Below are 15,887 nucleotides of genomic sequence, written 5' to 3'. Positions count from 1 at the left end.
CTTGATGTGGCTAAGCAGGGAGGATGACACTCTGATCGCGGCCTTCTATCTAGATGCGGAGAAGGCTTTCAACTGGGTGGAGTGGGGGTTTTTTTTGTTGCATACTATGAAAACTTTTGGATTTGGAGTTGGGCTCATAAATTGGATTAGAGTGATATATGCAGACCCACAGGCATCAGTCCTTACAAATGGGTTGATATCACCCTCCTTTAAGCTGTCACAGGGCATAAAGCAGGGAGACCTGCTCTCCATTATTGTTTACGTTATTTCTTAAAGCACTTGCAGTAGCTATTAGAGCAGACCCAAAGATTGGTGGGGTTAGAGCTAGAGGAAGAGGGCACAAGCGATTTCTTTATGCAGATGACATTTTGTGGCTGCCAACAGACCCTGCCCCTTCAGCCCCTATATTGTTAGGTTTATTTGAAACATATTCAAAGATATCAGGTCACAAAGTTAATTGGCGCAGGTCTGAGGTAAAACCAGTATTGAGAACTTGTTATAAGAGAGTAATTAGTTCACTGCAATTCAAATGGATAGATACAAGAATGTTATATGTTGGGATAAAACTTTGTGCAGATCTTACCAGTATAATGCAAATATGTCCCCACTACTTCAAACGATTAAAACAAAATTAGATGAAAACTAATAAATCTGAGTTTATGGGGAAAGATAAGCATAATAAAAATGGTAGTTGCATCTCAGTTTAATTATATCTTCATGATGGTGCCAGTCAGCATTCCTCCAGGGATTTTTAAACATTTTAATCAGTTAATTAGAGACTTTCTGTGGAATGGGAAGAAACCTAGAATTAATGGTCTTAAATTATACACTACAAGGAATTTAGGAGGGTTGGGATTACCAAATGTTGAGTTGTGTGGAACATCATTTGAAACTAGTGTGTGCATTTTCTGAAGAAAAAATACGTGTGGGGGCTGGAAGCTGTTAGATACTGCTGCTCCCAACTGCTACCTGCTGCCACCTGCTGCCAGGCTCATTCAGCAGATTGGCAGCACCTGCGTATGTCTGCATTTTTTGAACTTTCAACTCTACTGAGTGCTGCACTTAGATGTGTTTGAACTCACAACCTTTGGATCTAGAAGGGGCACAGATGTGGCAAGATCTTAAACCAATGGACTATTCGGATATACTGTAACCTGACAACTAAAGATGACTGTTTTTTAAATGCAATCTAAATATTAAATAATAATATTAAAGATTGCAGGAGTCACATTGAATGATGGTACATGATAAACATATAAACCAACTTTATTCATAAGAGCAGTGTTATATGGAGGACTGCGCTGAGCCATTATCAAACCCAGAAACTTGCTATCTGCCTAGAACAAAGCTTCTAAGTCCAAAATTTGAACATCATTAGTGGACGGAGGACCTGCAGAGCATTTGTACAAAGTGTTTGAAGGAAGAGAGAATCTATAAGTTTAAGAAACGGGAATGAGAGGAGACTGACAGCCTACAGATTGTACTGCAGCCAATGAGAGTGTGACAGCGCTCTCCCTATCAATTAAGGTTTAGATCTCAAACACTATGCGAAATGTATTTACATCGTGAGAGAGAGAGGAGGCTTGTGGCAACATTTTAAGGTATGATATGGGCTTGAGGAGTTAAAACTGTGGCAGTGAGACGTGTTTAGTATTGTTTTTCTGATCAAAAAAATATCTCTGCTCTGCACTGATCACATGACACATGGAATCATGGGTGGATAAAAATATATATATAAAGTTAGTGATATAGAATAGAATAGTATAGAGCAAGCATTTTTCAATCATTTCAAGAGTTTAAAGATAACAAGAAGGAGTTTTGGAGGTTATATTAAGTGAAAAGGAGAACAAACCATCATGTTATTTTAATTTCTTCACTCTTTTATAAAACAATGGTTTTGTTGATGCTTCAAGAATTGTTCTCCATTGGAAGAGCCGGATAAAACCAGATCTTACTTAATGGTTAAAATTAATGACAGATAATGCCTCTTTTGAAGCCCCAATCACAAGGACTCATATTATAACAATTATCAAGGAAAGTTTTATGAAGTTTGGTCTAAGTTTCTGATTTATATAAAGGAAGGAACCTAACAGGAAGTAAATATTTGTTTGTTTGATTTTAAGGAAAATATGCTACCCCATTTGCTGGTACATGGCACCCCCTTATTAGTTTATTGTTTGTTTGTTCTTTACTGTACTTGTAGCTAATTCTGTTTGCCCAGATTTATGTTATTTTGTTTTCTTCTGTTTGTTCTTTTTTTTGGAAAAAGTTAATTAAAACTTTAATTACAAAAAAATAAATCCTGAGTGTCGTATATGGCTGTTTTCATAAGAGGATTTAAAGAAAGTAGACATTGAACATTATTCTCTGCCTGGTCTTAGGAACCTCAAGTGCCACATTCAGTAGTTGCACATCTGCTGCTCAGCTTGATGTAAAAAAAAAAAAAAGCTTAGATGCATGGTTGCAAAATCCGAATACAGTGGGGTGTTTTTAATAAAGCCAAGTGAACACAAACAATTCCTATCCTTTCAACCATAAGAATAATTAGAAGATCATTCTGCTAGCTGTTGGGGGGATACAGTGTTTCTCCTAGGTTGACTGCTTTGGGTTGGTAGGAAAGTAGGAAATAATTACAATGTTACAGAACATTTAGACCTGATCAAACAAACAGTTAGAGGAGTCATATGTTACAAGTCTTCCCATATTTTATTTTGTTTCACAGTGATCCGCTCAGAACAATTTTTTTACAAACAGTCATGCTAGCTTCTAGCATCCTCGCCACGGTACGTTTAAAAAATGCTGATATTTTGGAGTCAATGTCTGTCCATCTTTTGGGTGGATTACATTAAGAAAATTACTCTTGTTGGCTTTTTACTTGCAAAGCTTTTATTGCGCTTACAGTAACGTAATGAGTGTAATGAGTTGTCGTCAACTCGAGACATGTTATCTTCACTTTACCTGTCTCTCCTCTGCTCCGCTCGGCGTATGTGTGGAGGAGTTTAGAGCAGAGCAGAGCAGAGGAGAGGAGAGAGACTAGCGTGACTATAAATCACAGCAAAACTCAGTCAAGACTCTCACACAGAGCTGAAATGAAACAAAGCACATAAATTAGGTGAATAACAAATAAAATATTTTGTTTATTTCACAAGTTTCCCAGGCAAGAGGTTGATTCTTGTTTCTCAATAGCTCCGCACAGAGGCTCCCAAATGCAGATGATTTTGATTCCAAATGAATGGATATTTGGCGTTATTTTTGGCATTAAAAAAAAAAAGATTTATTTTGGCCTGGCGAATGTTCTCATTGGCTCCCAACTGTGGACCTTTGTTGCATTTTATATTCCTCTCTCTATCCATATTACTCTCCCTGCACTCAAATAAAAGAAAAAATGTCAAAAAATAATTTTAAAAATAATAATAATGTGTTCCAAGTGTGATTGAAAGAAGCTGCTACATTTACCAGAATACTACACAGACTAATGTGGCTGTTCCTTTTAAATGATTTGTGTGAAATGCATTTATTTCTAGATTAACAGGTACATCAAGCTTCACATCAAGGACGTAATACTGTAATTGAATGGCACAGTTACTAACGCAGTTATTGTCTTCAACCCCACCCCATCATCATCCTTAGGTGAGAAGCCATTCGAGTGCAAGCTGTGCCACCAGCGATCCAGGGACTACTCGGCCATGATCAAGCACCTGCGCACCCACAACGGCGCCTCACCCTACCAATGCACCATCTGCCTGGAGTACTGCCCCAGCCTGTCAGCCATGCAGAAGCACATGAAAGGCCACAAGCCCGAAGATATCCCCCCAGACTGGCGCATAGAGAAGACCTACCTGTACCTCTGCTATGTCTGAGACCGGAAGAGTAAAGAGATGGGGGGGGGGGCACGTGTGAGGGTAGGGACGGGGGTTGTGAGGTAAGGGGAATGTAATTGAGATGATAGGAGGCGTGAGGCTATGGTGGAGTGTTGACGATTGAGGAACGTCAATGACAAGAGACTCGAAAGCAAGAGGGGTTTGTTTTCTCATTTTCTTTTCATGCAAAGGCGGCAACAACCGACGGGGTAGAAGGGTGGTGATGGTGGGACAAAAGTGCTAAGAAGAGGAAGACTTGGACATGGAGAGAGATTCTCCACCATTGTTCGGATTTACCGGGTCATTCACTACATCTGCAACTGTGTTATTGTTTCAGGTCATTGCATGCAGCACCATAAAGCGAGCAAGCTGCAGGGAAGTGACATTTTGGACGCTGCTGCCACAGCAGTGAGAGAGCAGATTCTCAAGGGCTATCTGAACCTGCGCATCCTTACCATCAGGAACCAAATCTTTCACTCCATCCTTTTGTAGAGTTTGTTTTCTTTCCAAAAGGGGGAAGACTTTTTTGTTCTTCTACTTTGGTATTTGGTTTGTTTGCATTCACCCTACACAGTCAGACTAGTTAGGATCACATGAAGAATATGTGAGTATGAGAATCAGTTAAGGCCCCCAGTTCATCATGCTTTGTTCTACTTTCCAAGTTTTGAGGAAAAGCTGGATTTCAGATGCTAAAATCCTTCCCTTTATGGCCACAAACCACTATGACTGAGTTAAAGAAACAAATGCTCCAGAGGGTGCCCCTAATCCTTTCCATCCCCAAATGGAAAATGTATCTGTTTTGTCAATTCCCATCATTTCTGCCTGACCAGTAGGCAAAGATCTTTCCAGTATTCACAGAAATCTGCCAGTGTAACCTGCCCATACATAATATCCTTCAGATCCCAGTGGTGGCAGTGAGATAGCCCCTGAGAATCAACAGCAGAGCTGGTAGGCCTATGCAGTAGATGAAACGATTGAACTGGACGGATGGGAGCACTAAAATACTGCAAACGGAGTACCTATTTGGTTTTGAGTGGGGAAGATGCTACTGCTGCTTTCTGTTGGAAATCTCCCCAGTTTTCTCAGTAGTATTCCTGGTTCTGCATCTCTGACAGAGCTGGAGACGATCTGGTCACCACTGGCCACCCATGGTTCTCCCCAGAGAGCCAAAGGCTAACTTTTTCATCTAGTATTTTTTTTAGCTCTGCTTGATTTATCATGGCTTGATTGCACAGGTAAAACAAATTACGACAACAGTCTTTGTTTGATGCAAGGTATATATTTTTCATTAAATCATAACTCTCTATTACAGTATGTCACATTAAACCCAGCCTATCCACCTTCTCAGCAATAGATAACTGGACTGCTTTTATCATGTGCATTTAACCAGATGACTATCATAATCTCACACTAACAATGAACTACACAAACTGACACATAAACCGTAACACTTTTGACCGCAACAGATCTGTCCATTCACCGCAGTGATGGAAAACAAAATGGGAAAAGGCTGCTTTTCGTGGGAGTCCTGTGACTTTGACTGCTAGAGGTGAATGTTGAGGGAGTCCTGGGAATGCCTTAGCTGCACGCCATAACGTTTGTTAAAGGTGGTGTGGCAAGATGAAGACTGTTATATGGCATCAAAAAACATGAATGTGAAAGACTGTAAGCTGGGTTCAAACTAGGCTAGGTTCACGCTGTGTCAAAAATTGCAGGTTAATGCTGTCTTTCAGTAGAAGTCGGAAACCTATAATTCCCACCTTGGAGGTTGTTACTACTCTCCATGCTTTCCAGTGGATCAGCTTGGAAAATTTTCTCCAATGTCAAATGCTGTTCCTTGTGCAAAAGACATACGTTAGCTGGCTAGCAGCTGCAAATGCTAACTGTTCACAACTAGGGTCTTTGATAGATTGGACAAGGCTTGTTTACCAACCAGACAAAGCAGACAATTTCAGTCTGGTTTGTGTTTGAGATCACTGAAATGATAAGGACCTTACCCGGGAGTCCTTTCTTCTAGTTACATTACAAATATTGTTTTTAAATGGTGCATATTCACAAATTTATTTGCATTGCATATTGCTGCCAAGGCTTTATATAAAAGCCTATATTACAAAAAATATTATATGAAAGATGATATATGTTCTCTACTATGTGTATTGGATACTTATGTGCACTAATGCATAGAGAGTAGGGCGGTCAGCAGGATTAATTCAGACCCTTCTTTGAGAATAGTTAGTACGTTAAAAGTTTTGTGTTGTGTTTATAGTGCTGCATAACGGCATCTTGGAAAAAAACGCTACCTTTACTTGTTCCAAAAATGCAGTATGAGGCTCAAATGGGAATGGGTTATTTTGCTGAGGAGGAAGTGGGAATTTCTGACTTTTTTTCTTCTCTGAAATGTAGCATTAGACCTGTATGGCATACACAGTGTATTATGGTGGAACCTATGGCATTACTGAATATCACTGCATGTCACAGCGTTACCAGGGTGATTGCATATCCAAAATGGCCGGTGGAAAAGGGGGGAAATCACTGATTGGACGAGACACAGCCCAGCAGCTTAGGGGGGGCGACCAGTAAGACGACAGAATAAATCAACTCTTTCTCTGTGGTTTTGTCCCTTCGCTTCGTCTCTCTCGTCTCCTGTTGTTGTTGTTGTTGTTGTTGTTGTTGTTGTTGTTGTTATTATTGACCTTGAGTTTGAGCTCAACACATCGTACTTGAATTACCTCGTTTTTGTGACCTCATGTTGCTTGTGTATTTTAATTTTCCCTTTTGTTTCATTGTACACTTTTTTTTTTTTGTTTGTTTGTTTTGTTCATGAGCGTATGTGGGAAAGATGCATTGCACAACATGATGAAGCAATGTGTACGCAGAAAAATTAAGTGCCACGGTGAAGAGATTTGTTTGTTTTTCTAATGTTGTGTATTTCTTTGTGCATTACTTGTTACCAAACTTGGTATTATTAACCCCGCTTGTTAAAGAGCCGGAAAGTTTGGTCATTTGTTATAAAAGCTACCTCTAAGTTGTTTTCTTTTTTTTTTTTTGGCAAAAGCACATTTTTTTTTTGTTTGTGTTTTGCATTATTTCATCATTGCTACTTCATCTCATGCTTTTTTTTTTTTTTTTTCTAAAGTTGATTTATGATTGTCTGTGTTTTTAAGCGAAATGTATATAAAAGGGTAAGAGATAACAATAGTAGAGGTTGATAGGCTGAGAAGAGTCATTCAAATGGATGTTTATTCCTCTCTTATAGTCTCCCCCTGCACCTCCAACCATAGAAGAGCAGAGAAAAAAAAGCAATTTTGAAGCCTTAAGTGATGAGTAAGAGGGATGCAGCAGATAAGAGGAAGACCTATTGCTTTTTTTTTTTTGAGAGGGTTTAAAAACAAGAATTTAAACTTGAAAATATGTGAATAGAATTGTAGTTTTGTAATGTGAAAAAAAAAGAAGGTTCATCATGACCACCGCCCCCCCCCCCATCCCCCGCCATCCCCATCCCCCCCCCCCCACCCCAGGACAGGTCATATTTGCAGTGATGCATAGTGCGTTGGACAATTGGAACTGCAAGTGGTAATCAAAAAAGAAAAACCAGAAGGTTAAAAATAAAGATTCTCTCAGCTGACGAGCTCTCTATGGAGAAATGAGTGTATTCCTGAACAAGAGCCAACAGAGGCAATTTGATATATAAAAATTGTGATATTTTTGTATTCAGTGTCAGTCCTTTTTCCATTTGTGGAGGGTTACAGCAGGGCACAAATATTTGTATTTCTTTTTTTTTTTTTTTTTTTTTTTTAAACCTGTTTTTTTTCTCTCTCTCTCTCTTTCTCTCTCTGGGTGTGAATCGTTTTTTGCCTTGCTCCTCTTTGATATTGTTGAACAAAAAAACATGTGTGTGAACATATTGTAATAATAAGTGTTGCTTTCTGGATGTCAATTGCATTGTAGGTGAAGGACTAAATCTTATCCACCACAAATTTTACGAATGTGTGTGTGTGTGTGTGTGTGTATATGTGTGTGTGTGTGTGTGTGTGTGTGTGTGTGTGTGTGTATGTGACAAATTGAAAAAGGAAAAAAAAAAAAAAGATGATAAAATACGGGACGGCAGAGGGACGCTGCCAAACCGAACAATTAGTACTTGTCATTCACAATTTTTCAATCAAACTTGACTGTCAACATATTTTTTTTGTTTTGTTTTTGTACTTGAAAAAAGAAGAAGGGATGGCATGTCCCGTGGTGTCTTGCCATTTTATTCTCAAACACTGTGAGCTGAGGGGGCTTTTTCACCCTCATATAATATCCACCCACTATGATATACCAAGTCACGGCTCAGTCTGAACCACCACAATGCAAAACCTGATCAGTCACGTTATTCCTATCATCGTCCTCTGAATGTTTTCTACTTTTTTGTGCAAGTGAAAGAGCGTGTAAAAGAGTGTGAAACTATGTGTGTGTGTGTGTGTGTGTGTGTGTATTAGTGGAAAAATGCACTAATCAGATCAGATACAAAATAAAATGATATTCTATGCCACTTTTTTTTCTCTATGTTGGAAAAAAATATATATATACATTGGCATTGATATAGTTCTTCCCTCAGTGTTCTCCGATGTTTCTGTACTATCTTTGTGCCTAAAAATGGAAATTGTTCAACAAAAATATCCATCTATATCTGCTTAGTTTCTGTATTTTCAGAAGAAAATAAAAATGGTGTCTCCAGCACCCTAGGGATGTCATGACGCTCAAAAATGACCTGATTTTTTTTTTTTTTCTTTTTTTAATCCTGAACAGAGCAGGGCTTCTTTTTTAAGGACTGCAATAAACTCTAAACGCTATCGAAATAGCAACTGAGATTCTGCATTCACGTCTTTTCTTAGGCCGTACTCTGTAATTGGCACCTAAAAGCATTTATTTAGTGACACAAAACCAACAATGATGGGAAAATTTAATTGAATTCAGACAGGCTGCAGTGGCAAAAACCTCCAAAACTTTTGGGAATAAAATCTATTGTATGAAATTGTTTTTTTTCTGCCATCAAATTAAGCCAGAGTCTGCGTTTCCACTCAGATTGTCTTTTCTCCTCTTTTTTTTTTGTTGTCAGCAACAGGTTTGCTGAGGAGAACTTTATATTGCTCTTCAAAAAATTTAAATAAAATAAAGAAAACCTCCATTTGGGTGGGTTGGCAGTAGGGTATTCCCGTTCTGCTTTGTTTCCGTTTTTTTTGTTGTTTTTTTTAAAAGTACTTTCTTTTCTACAAAACGCATTTAGAAGGGAGGGGGGGGGGGGGGGGGTTGTTAAAATTCGTCAGAGAGGAATCATGGCATCCCTGGAGCTGGCACTCTGTGTTTTGGTGTGGTGTTTCTAGAACAAAAGTAGCCATTTCATGCAGTGTTTCAATGCATGTGCCATCGAGGTCTAGACTAAAAACTGTTTGAGTAACAAAGCACCAAGACATTGTATTTTTTTATATTAGCACTGAGGACCAATTGCCCTGTCGGACCAAGCATAACAAAGCTTTTTATGTAACAAAGCTTTTCTCTCTGTCTTTCCCTGGCTTGTCTGTGCTACTTCTCTCCTCCATTGTTGTGACAGCACAAGTGCCAGTCAAGTTGCTCTGTATTAAGAAAATAGTGTTTTTATTATGATTTGAATTATAGTTTTTGTCTACCTCAGCACCTAATCTTAGCCTAATCTTAGAAGGTGCCCAATTATTATTTTTTATTTTCTTTATTTTGTTCTCTTATTGTTGTCAGTTGTGTAATTTTTTTTTTTTTGAAATTTGCATTAGAGCTTTGCAAAGGTCCTTTGTCTTTTCCAGCGACAACGTGCTATTTTTTTCCGTGGCAGTACGTTTCCTGTTGAGCTGTGCCACCAATCTATAGCCACCGTCTGTTGATATAGAGGTTGTTCTTTTTTGTTTCTTTCCATGTAGAATCAGACACATCTCTTTGTAACATTTCAGTGTTCTCTGATGGAGTGTGAAAAAAAAATAAAAGAAAAAAATAAAAGATTTAATGCTGCAGGTTCTCTTCTCCATGTTGTCACTAAAGTCAATGTTGTGCCTTTGATAGTGAAAATATAAAGAATATTTCTTTTTTCTACATCCTACTAACAGTAGATTGTTTTTTTGTAGTGGAATTTTTTTGTATTTTTATTTATGAGTCTCATAATAAAAATCAAATCATGATGTTCAGTTGTATACTTTCAATCTGCAGTTAGAAAAAAATAAAAAATGGACTTCATGTTGTCTGTCTTAGCCCTCTTTCTGGCTCATAATTTGTTCCCTGAATCTTTTTTAGGAATAATATACAGAAAGTATGAAACAGTAGGATCTAACACAAAATAATAATCTTGTAGCTGTGTGTGTGTGTGTGTGTGTGTGTGTGTGTGTGTGTGATCTGCTCTTGAATATTATACAGAACTTCAATAATACACTTTATAAATATAAATATACTTTTAATTGGTTAATTGTTTAATCGTGTGATAAATTGCAATAATCATGATGTATTACAGTTCAGTGAAAATAAAACAGCTTTAGTGGCATCAAACTTCTTTTCCTTTTTTATTTTATCTTTTTATTTACTCAAAAAAAAGCTAATCACATCCTTGATTTATTTGTGTGTTGTTTTTTTGTTGTTGTTTTTTTAATATTAGTTATATAAAAGTAAAACAAAGACTACAAATACGTTTACTTCCTAGTATTCCCTCACACTTTCATATACATATATACAACCGTACATATATTTAAATGCCCTCACATGAAAGTACAAGAAGCATGGAAATATTTGTAACAAAGGTCCTAAATGCAGGTTCTGCTCTGCTGAAATTTACTGAACACATTCATACTCTTGACTTTTGACATTCTTGGTTACCCCATGACACGTCCTCAAGCAGCATCTTCCGGATGAATTTTATGGTTATATTTGAATTTGTGCTGGAGAGGCGTGGTTTACACAACAACAATGCATACTGTATGCTTCTCTAGCTGATTTGAAAATCAACTACTTGTAGCATGTTGGTTAACTAGCATGTGAACTAATTATATAGAATGGGAAAAATACCTTCTGTATCAAACAGAAGAGTTACTGTATTGTCTTTGTTAGTCTTTGTTAGGTTGTCTAAAGATTAACTCTATGTACAGTATTTCCTGGATAATGGTTGCATAGAGCCTAACAGATAGTGATTTGATAGTAAATACGTTGACATGCCAGCAGCGTTGTTCGATTGCAATCCTTTGCCTTTGCTTTGGTCCAGACTGAAATATTTCAACAACTATGTTATGGATTTCCTTGAAATTTGGTACAGATATCAACAGTGCCCATAGGATGAATCCTAAAGAGTTGGGTAATCCCCTGACTTTTCCTCTAGCGCCACCAGCAGGTCAAAGTTCTCACTGATTGGCACAAACATCGGTGCCCTGACTTTTAGAGCCAACATGAGGTTCACATTTGTGGTTTTGAGCTCAACAACTAATGGATCTCCTCAAGGTGAATTTTACTGACTTTGGTGACTTTTTATCAAGTACCGTCATCAGGCCAAAATGTTAATTTGTCCAAAACTTCAGTTTATGACTAAATAATTAATAACAATAATAATAATAATAAACTTTATTTGTATAGCAACTTTCATACAAAATGCAGCTAAAAGTGCTTCACATTAAAAAAATAATATAAAATAAATAGATAAATAATTGAGAACATTAACAGGAAGAATAAAAGGAGGCAAACAAGAAAAATGAGAGATAGTGCATTATATTAAAACAGAGGAGACACAGCTAAAAATCTTAAGTAAAAGACATAATCATTCATGAATAAGAATGCAAATGCCTTAAAATGGATTAAAGTGTTTTAGTATATGATATGGTGTAAAAGTCATACTATAGAGAGGCTAGGTTAAAAAGATATGTTTTTAAGTGTCGTTTAAAGCTTTCAACGGAGACTGCTTCTCTAACGTCTTTAGGTAAGGCGTTCCAGAGTTTGGGAGCATAATTGAAAAAAGCTACATCTCCAATTTTCTTCTGGGTAGCCACATGGATCTCAAGCAGTCCTGCAGAGGAAGATCTAAGAGCTCGTGAGGGAGCATAAGGTATCAGGGAGTCTGTGATGTAGCTCGGCCCTGATCCATTGAGAGCTTTATAAACCAGTAACAGGACTTTGAAATCGATTCTGGAAGACACAGGGAGTGCTAATTTAGCAAACGCTAGCATGTTAATGTGCTAAAATAAGATGGTGAACATGTTAAACATTATATTTAGTGAACATCAGCATGTTAGTATTATCATTGTGAGCATGTTAACATACTGCCGTTAGCATTCAGCTCAAAGCACAACTGTGCCCAAATACACCCTCACAGAGCTGATAGCATGGCCGTAGTCTTGTTTTCTGATACATATTAATACAACTCATGCTTAACAAAGAGTGTTCCCACAGCTTCTGCCCTGCTTTACTGCCTGTTTTATCACCGGCTGATAGGAATTCAACATAATACTTTCCCGTAACCTCTCCTGCCCCTGCTGCTGCTATACAACATGAGGTATGCTGGCCAGGCCAACTGAAGCGCACTCATCCTTTCACTGACAGGTGAGTTTTAGGAGGTGCGATACAAAAACATCACAACAATAAGATTAGCTGCAGAGATGGAGACAACATGAACAACAAATCGTGTCAGAAAACTTTTTCCATAGAGGATAAAAAAACGTTCATAGTTAGATCTGTAACAGGGACACTGTCTCCGGAAAAGAGATGTTACTATTTTTAGACGTTAAATTAATCTCAGAGACAGATACTTTTTTCTCAAATCCTGGACAAGTAAGACCAAAAAATATCTGCATGCATATACATCTCAACGGTTCAGTTGTCATGTGGATGAACTGTCTCTCTTTGCTAATGGCTGTTTTGAATTTTACGGCTGAAATATGACATTATTTGACATGTGTGCCAAGTATTTTACATTGTAGACTGACATGATAAAAATTTACCCCACAATAATAATAATACTGTACATACCTATATAAAGGCAGTGTGAATCCATCAGTGTTTCTGTTATTACAACCATGTGGGATATTTTTTTTTTATCTAGTCTAGTTAGAAAAACCTAAACTGATGCAGGAAAGCTAACACACAGCACCTGACTAAATGCCACCAGTCATTCTTGACAGCCTGCTGTATGTTTCCACAAATGTTCACTTTTGAAGCACAATCAGCTGTCTAGTTTCACACTCACCACCTGGCTGTACACCATCTTTCCTCACTCATAAATGTGCTAATGGTAACTACTGCAGCACTTCAAGCCTGACTGCCTTTTGTCTGTTCTGCCTCTTGTGCTATAGAGGTCATAAATGCTATCATTAGATATGCAGAGCATGTGTATGTTGTGCAACTCACTCGCCACACATGAATGATTGTCATTAGAAAGGAAGCGAGCCAAGACGTGAGATGTTCAGCTTTTGCGTGGAGATAGATTGACCTGAACAAGGTTTAGATTAGTGTTCTTGTGGCAGGTAGTCACTCATGTCAGTCTCTCTTTTTGTGTTTTCATCGCTTTAGCAGTTGATTACACATATAATTTTGTATCTTTGCTCAATCTCACATCTAACCAACAGATAGAGTAGGTGTTGAATGTCTTCTTCCAGTGTTGAAGTGTAAATACAGCAAGAAAGATGAAGTCAAAGGAGTAGCTCAACATTTTTGGGGAAATACGTTTATTCACTCACTTTCCAACTATATAAGATGAGAAGATCATTATCGATCTACTGTTTGTGTAAGTACAGAGCAGGGGTCAGGACATGGTTAGCCTAGCTTAGCATAAAGACTGGAAACAGGAAGCAGTTATTAGAAGAAAAGTTTTGCATGTGCATTCAGTTCAGTATACACACATTTTGCAACTTTCAGTCTTGGAGTTTCTAACAGAATGTATTTGCTGATTCAAATCAGTAGTATATAAAAATAATTTTCATATGCAGCAGTAGGGTGGGGTTAGATAGAATTACAATAGTCCCATGGAAAAAATTATCATATGTTTGACATAAATTCTGTCTACAGAGCCCCTCAAGGCTCATTTGCTAGAAAAAAAATATTGACATGGAAATCCTTGCAAATGTGCAGTTTGACAGCTGAGACTGTCTGTTAAACCTCTATTCTGGCCTGTCCTGCACTCTGTGACCCCCCTAAACTGTTGTTCTCATCTACATATTTTTCATATGCATATGATACTTGAAACTAACTTTCAAATGCATCACATCTGCACTTAGCCTTGCTTATTCATGTAAATATAATAAATTCCATAGCCGTTAACTATCACCAGCAAGAAAAAATCTCTCGCTCCGCCTACAGTATGATATCTTTTAGAGGACGATGTTGAATTAAGTTACTGTATCTACACAAGTATGGTAAGATTTCCACGTCATTTTGTATGAGTATTCGTGGTCTTCCAGAGGATGATTTATAATAATTATTGTGACCTCACTTGTCCGTTAGTGCCACCATCAGGCCAAAATCTCCACACACTCCCCTGACAATGAAACTTTTCAAACACAAAGGCAAAATTTAACAGGCAGATTGCATGACTTCCTGAGCAGATTAATGCCTCCCAAAGGAGGAACCATTTGAATTTCGGGATTTAATGGTCTGTTCTATACTCTACAATCACAGTTACACCATGGTGGCAGACTGAGAAGAACAGAAAACCTCCCAATTAAATTTACTAACAAGGAGGCGTTTAACACCAATGCAGTTTGAATTCTTCCTGCTTGCGTCTGCACCACCACATGACATACAATATATGTGATTGGCTTCCGAAAATACATGGAAGTAATGTTACATGTGTATTTGATTTGTAGTTAATGTGCTAAAACATGCAAAAATCCCTATTAGCGCCCTTTCATGTGTTAGAGTTTCAAAATGCATCAGAATTAGTGACAAATATTCACTGTCACCTTTGTGCTGGTTGCTGAAATTTCTTCCCCAATAAAGTTTGATATGACAAGCCTGTGTATCCCCTGAAATAAACATCATATCAAAAGTGTTGCCAAGGCATCCCAATAATGCCACTATATTTGCTAATTTCCTCTTTCTGGCACATTGGATCAGATCTCGACTTCAGTGTATTGAAAACTAATGAGGCAGCTCTTCTCTTTCTCTGTTCACTTAAGCTCCCACTCTCAAGTATTACACCCAAAACATATTGCAGCTCTGTGGTTATTTTTTTGACTTTTTTTAGATTTTGACAGAAAACAAAAACAGGAAATGAGAGAGAAAAACTCTCATTGTGAGTGGTTTTGTTTGACTGTGTTGCTTTAGGGTGACTTTGATCTTATTTTGGGGTATCAGGAAGGAAGGGGCAGGGGTTGGTGAATGGTTTGTCAGGATGGTAATATGAACAGTGAAGGCCTTTGTGTTGAAACATGAGGTTTCACCACTGATCTTTGACCCACATATCTAAAGGCTGGATTCTGAGTTGGCAGCCTTAAAGTGATGATCCCAAAAGTCCTTGTTTTAGCGGTTTAAAATGAAGGTTTAAATTAAACATGCAAGGAGAATAATGTTCTATTATTTTATCACGCACCTATTATTGGACTTAACTCTTAATTGCAAATAAATGTTAACCGCATTAATCATCTACAGCTCTTTTATCACACCAGTTATCCACAGAGGGAATTGCCCGTTGAATAATTTTATGTTGATGAACAATAAAAATAAACCTAAATTAACTTGACAATAAACCTGTGGATCCCTGTGGTGGATGAGTCACAGATTACGTCACCGTGATATTTTCATCTGTGTAATGTCTTAGCTTGCTTAACATGCACTAAGTAAGTTTAATTGCAATCAAAGGATTTAAGTGGCTCTAACAGGGCTTGGACTCAGTTAGGAGAAAGACATCTCACACTTAACATTGCTGGCTGACACAAATGCACCAGCATGAGAACCATCCTTCAGAACAGAGTGGTTCTTTGTTCAGTCGTCTTTACAGCAAAAGCTATAATGACATTAGATGTACTATAGGTCCCAAAAGTATGGGCTTAAAGGGGA

At 37.8% G+C, this 15,887-nt stretch overlaps 1 protein-coding gene across 2 annotated transcripts in view; it reads left to right on the top strand.

Moving 5' to 3' along the window:
- The window catches only part of zbtb16a (zinc finger and BTB domain containing 16a), a 157,500-nt gene extending 150,229 nt beyond the window's left edge, over positions 1-7,271 (top strand). For both annotated transcript variants that reach the window (XM_042432275.1, XM_042432274.1), the window contains exon 7: positions 3,631-7,271. In XM_042432275.1, the coding sequence (XP_042288209.1) occupies positions 3,631-3,860 (230 nt within the window). In that variant the 3' untranslated portion in view covers positions 3,861-7,271. The remainder of the gene's footprint in view (positions 1-3,630) is intronic.
- The last annotated feature ends 8,616 nt before the right edge of the window (positions 7,272-15,887 follow it).

Source organism: Thunnus maccoyii, chromosome 13 (assembly GCF_910596095.1).
Source record: "Thunnus maccoyii chromosome 13, fThuMac1.1, whole genome shotgun sequence".
Taxonomy (NCBI): domain Eukaryota; kingdom Metazoa; phylum Chordata; class Actinopteri; order Scombriformes; family Scombridae; genus Thunnus; species Thunnus maccoyii.
The sequence above is the reverse complement of the archived record's forward strand: the minus strand, read 5'-3'. Positions and strand labels throughout refer to the sequence as shown.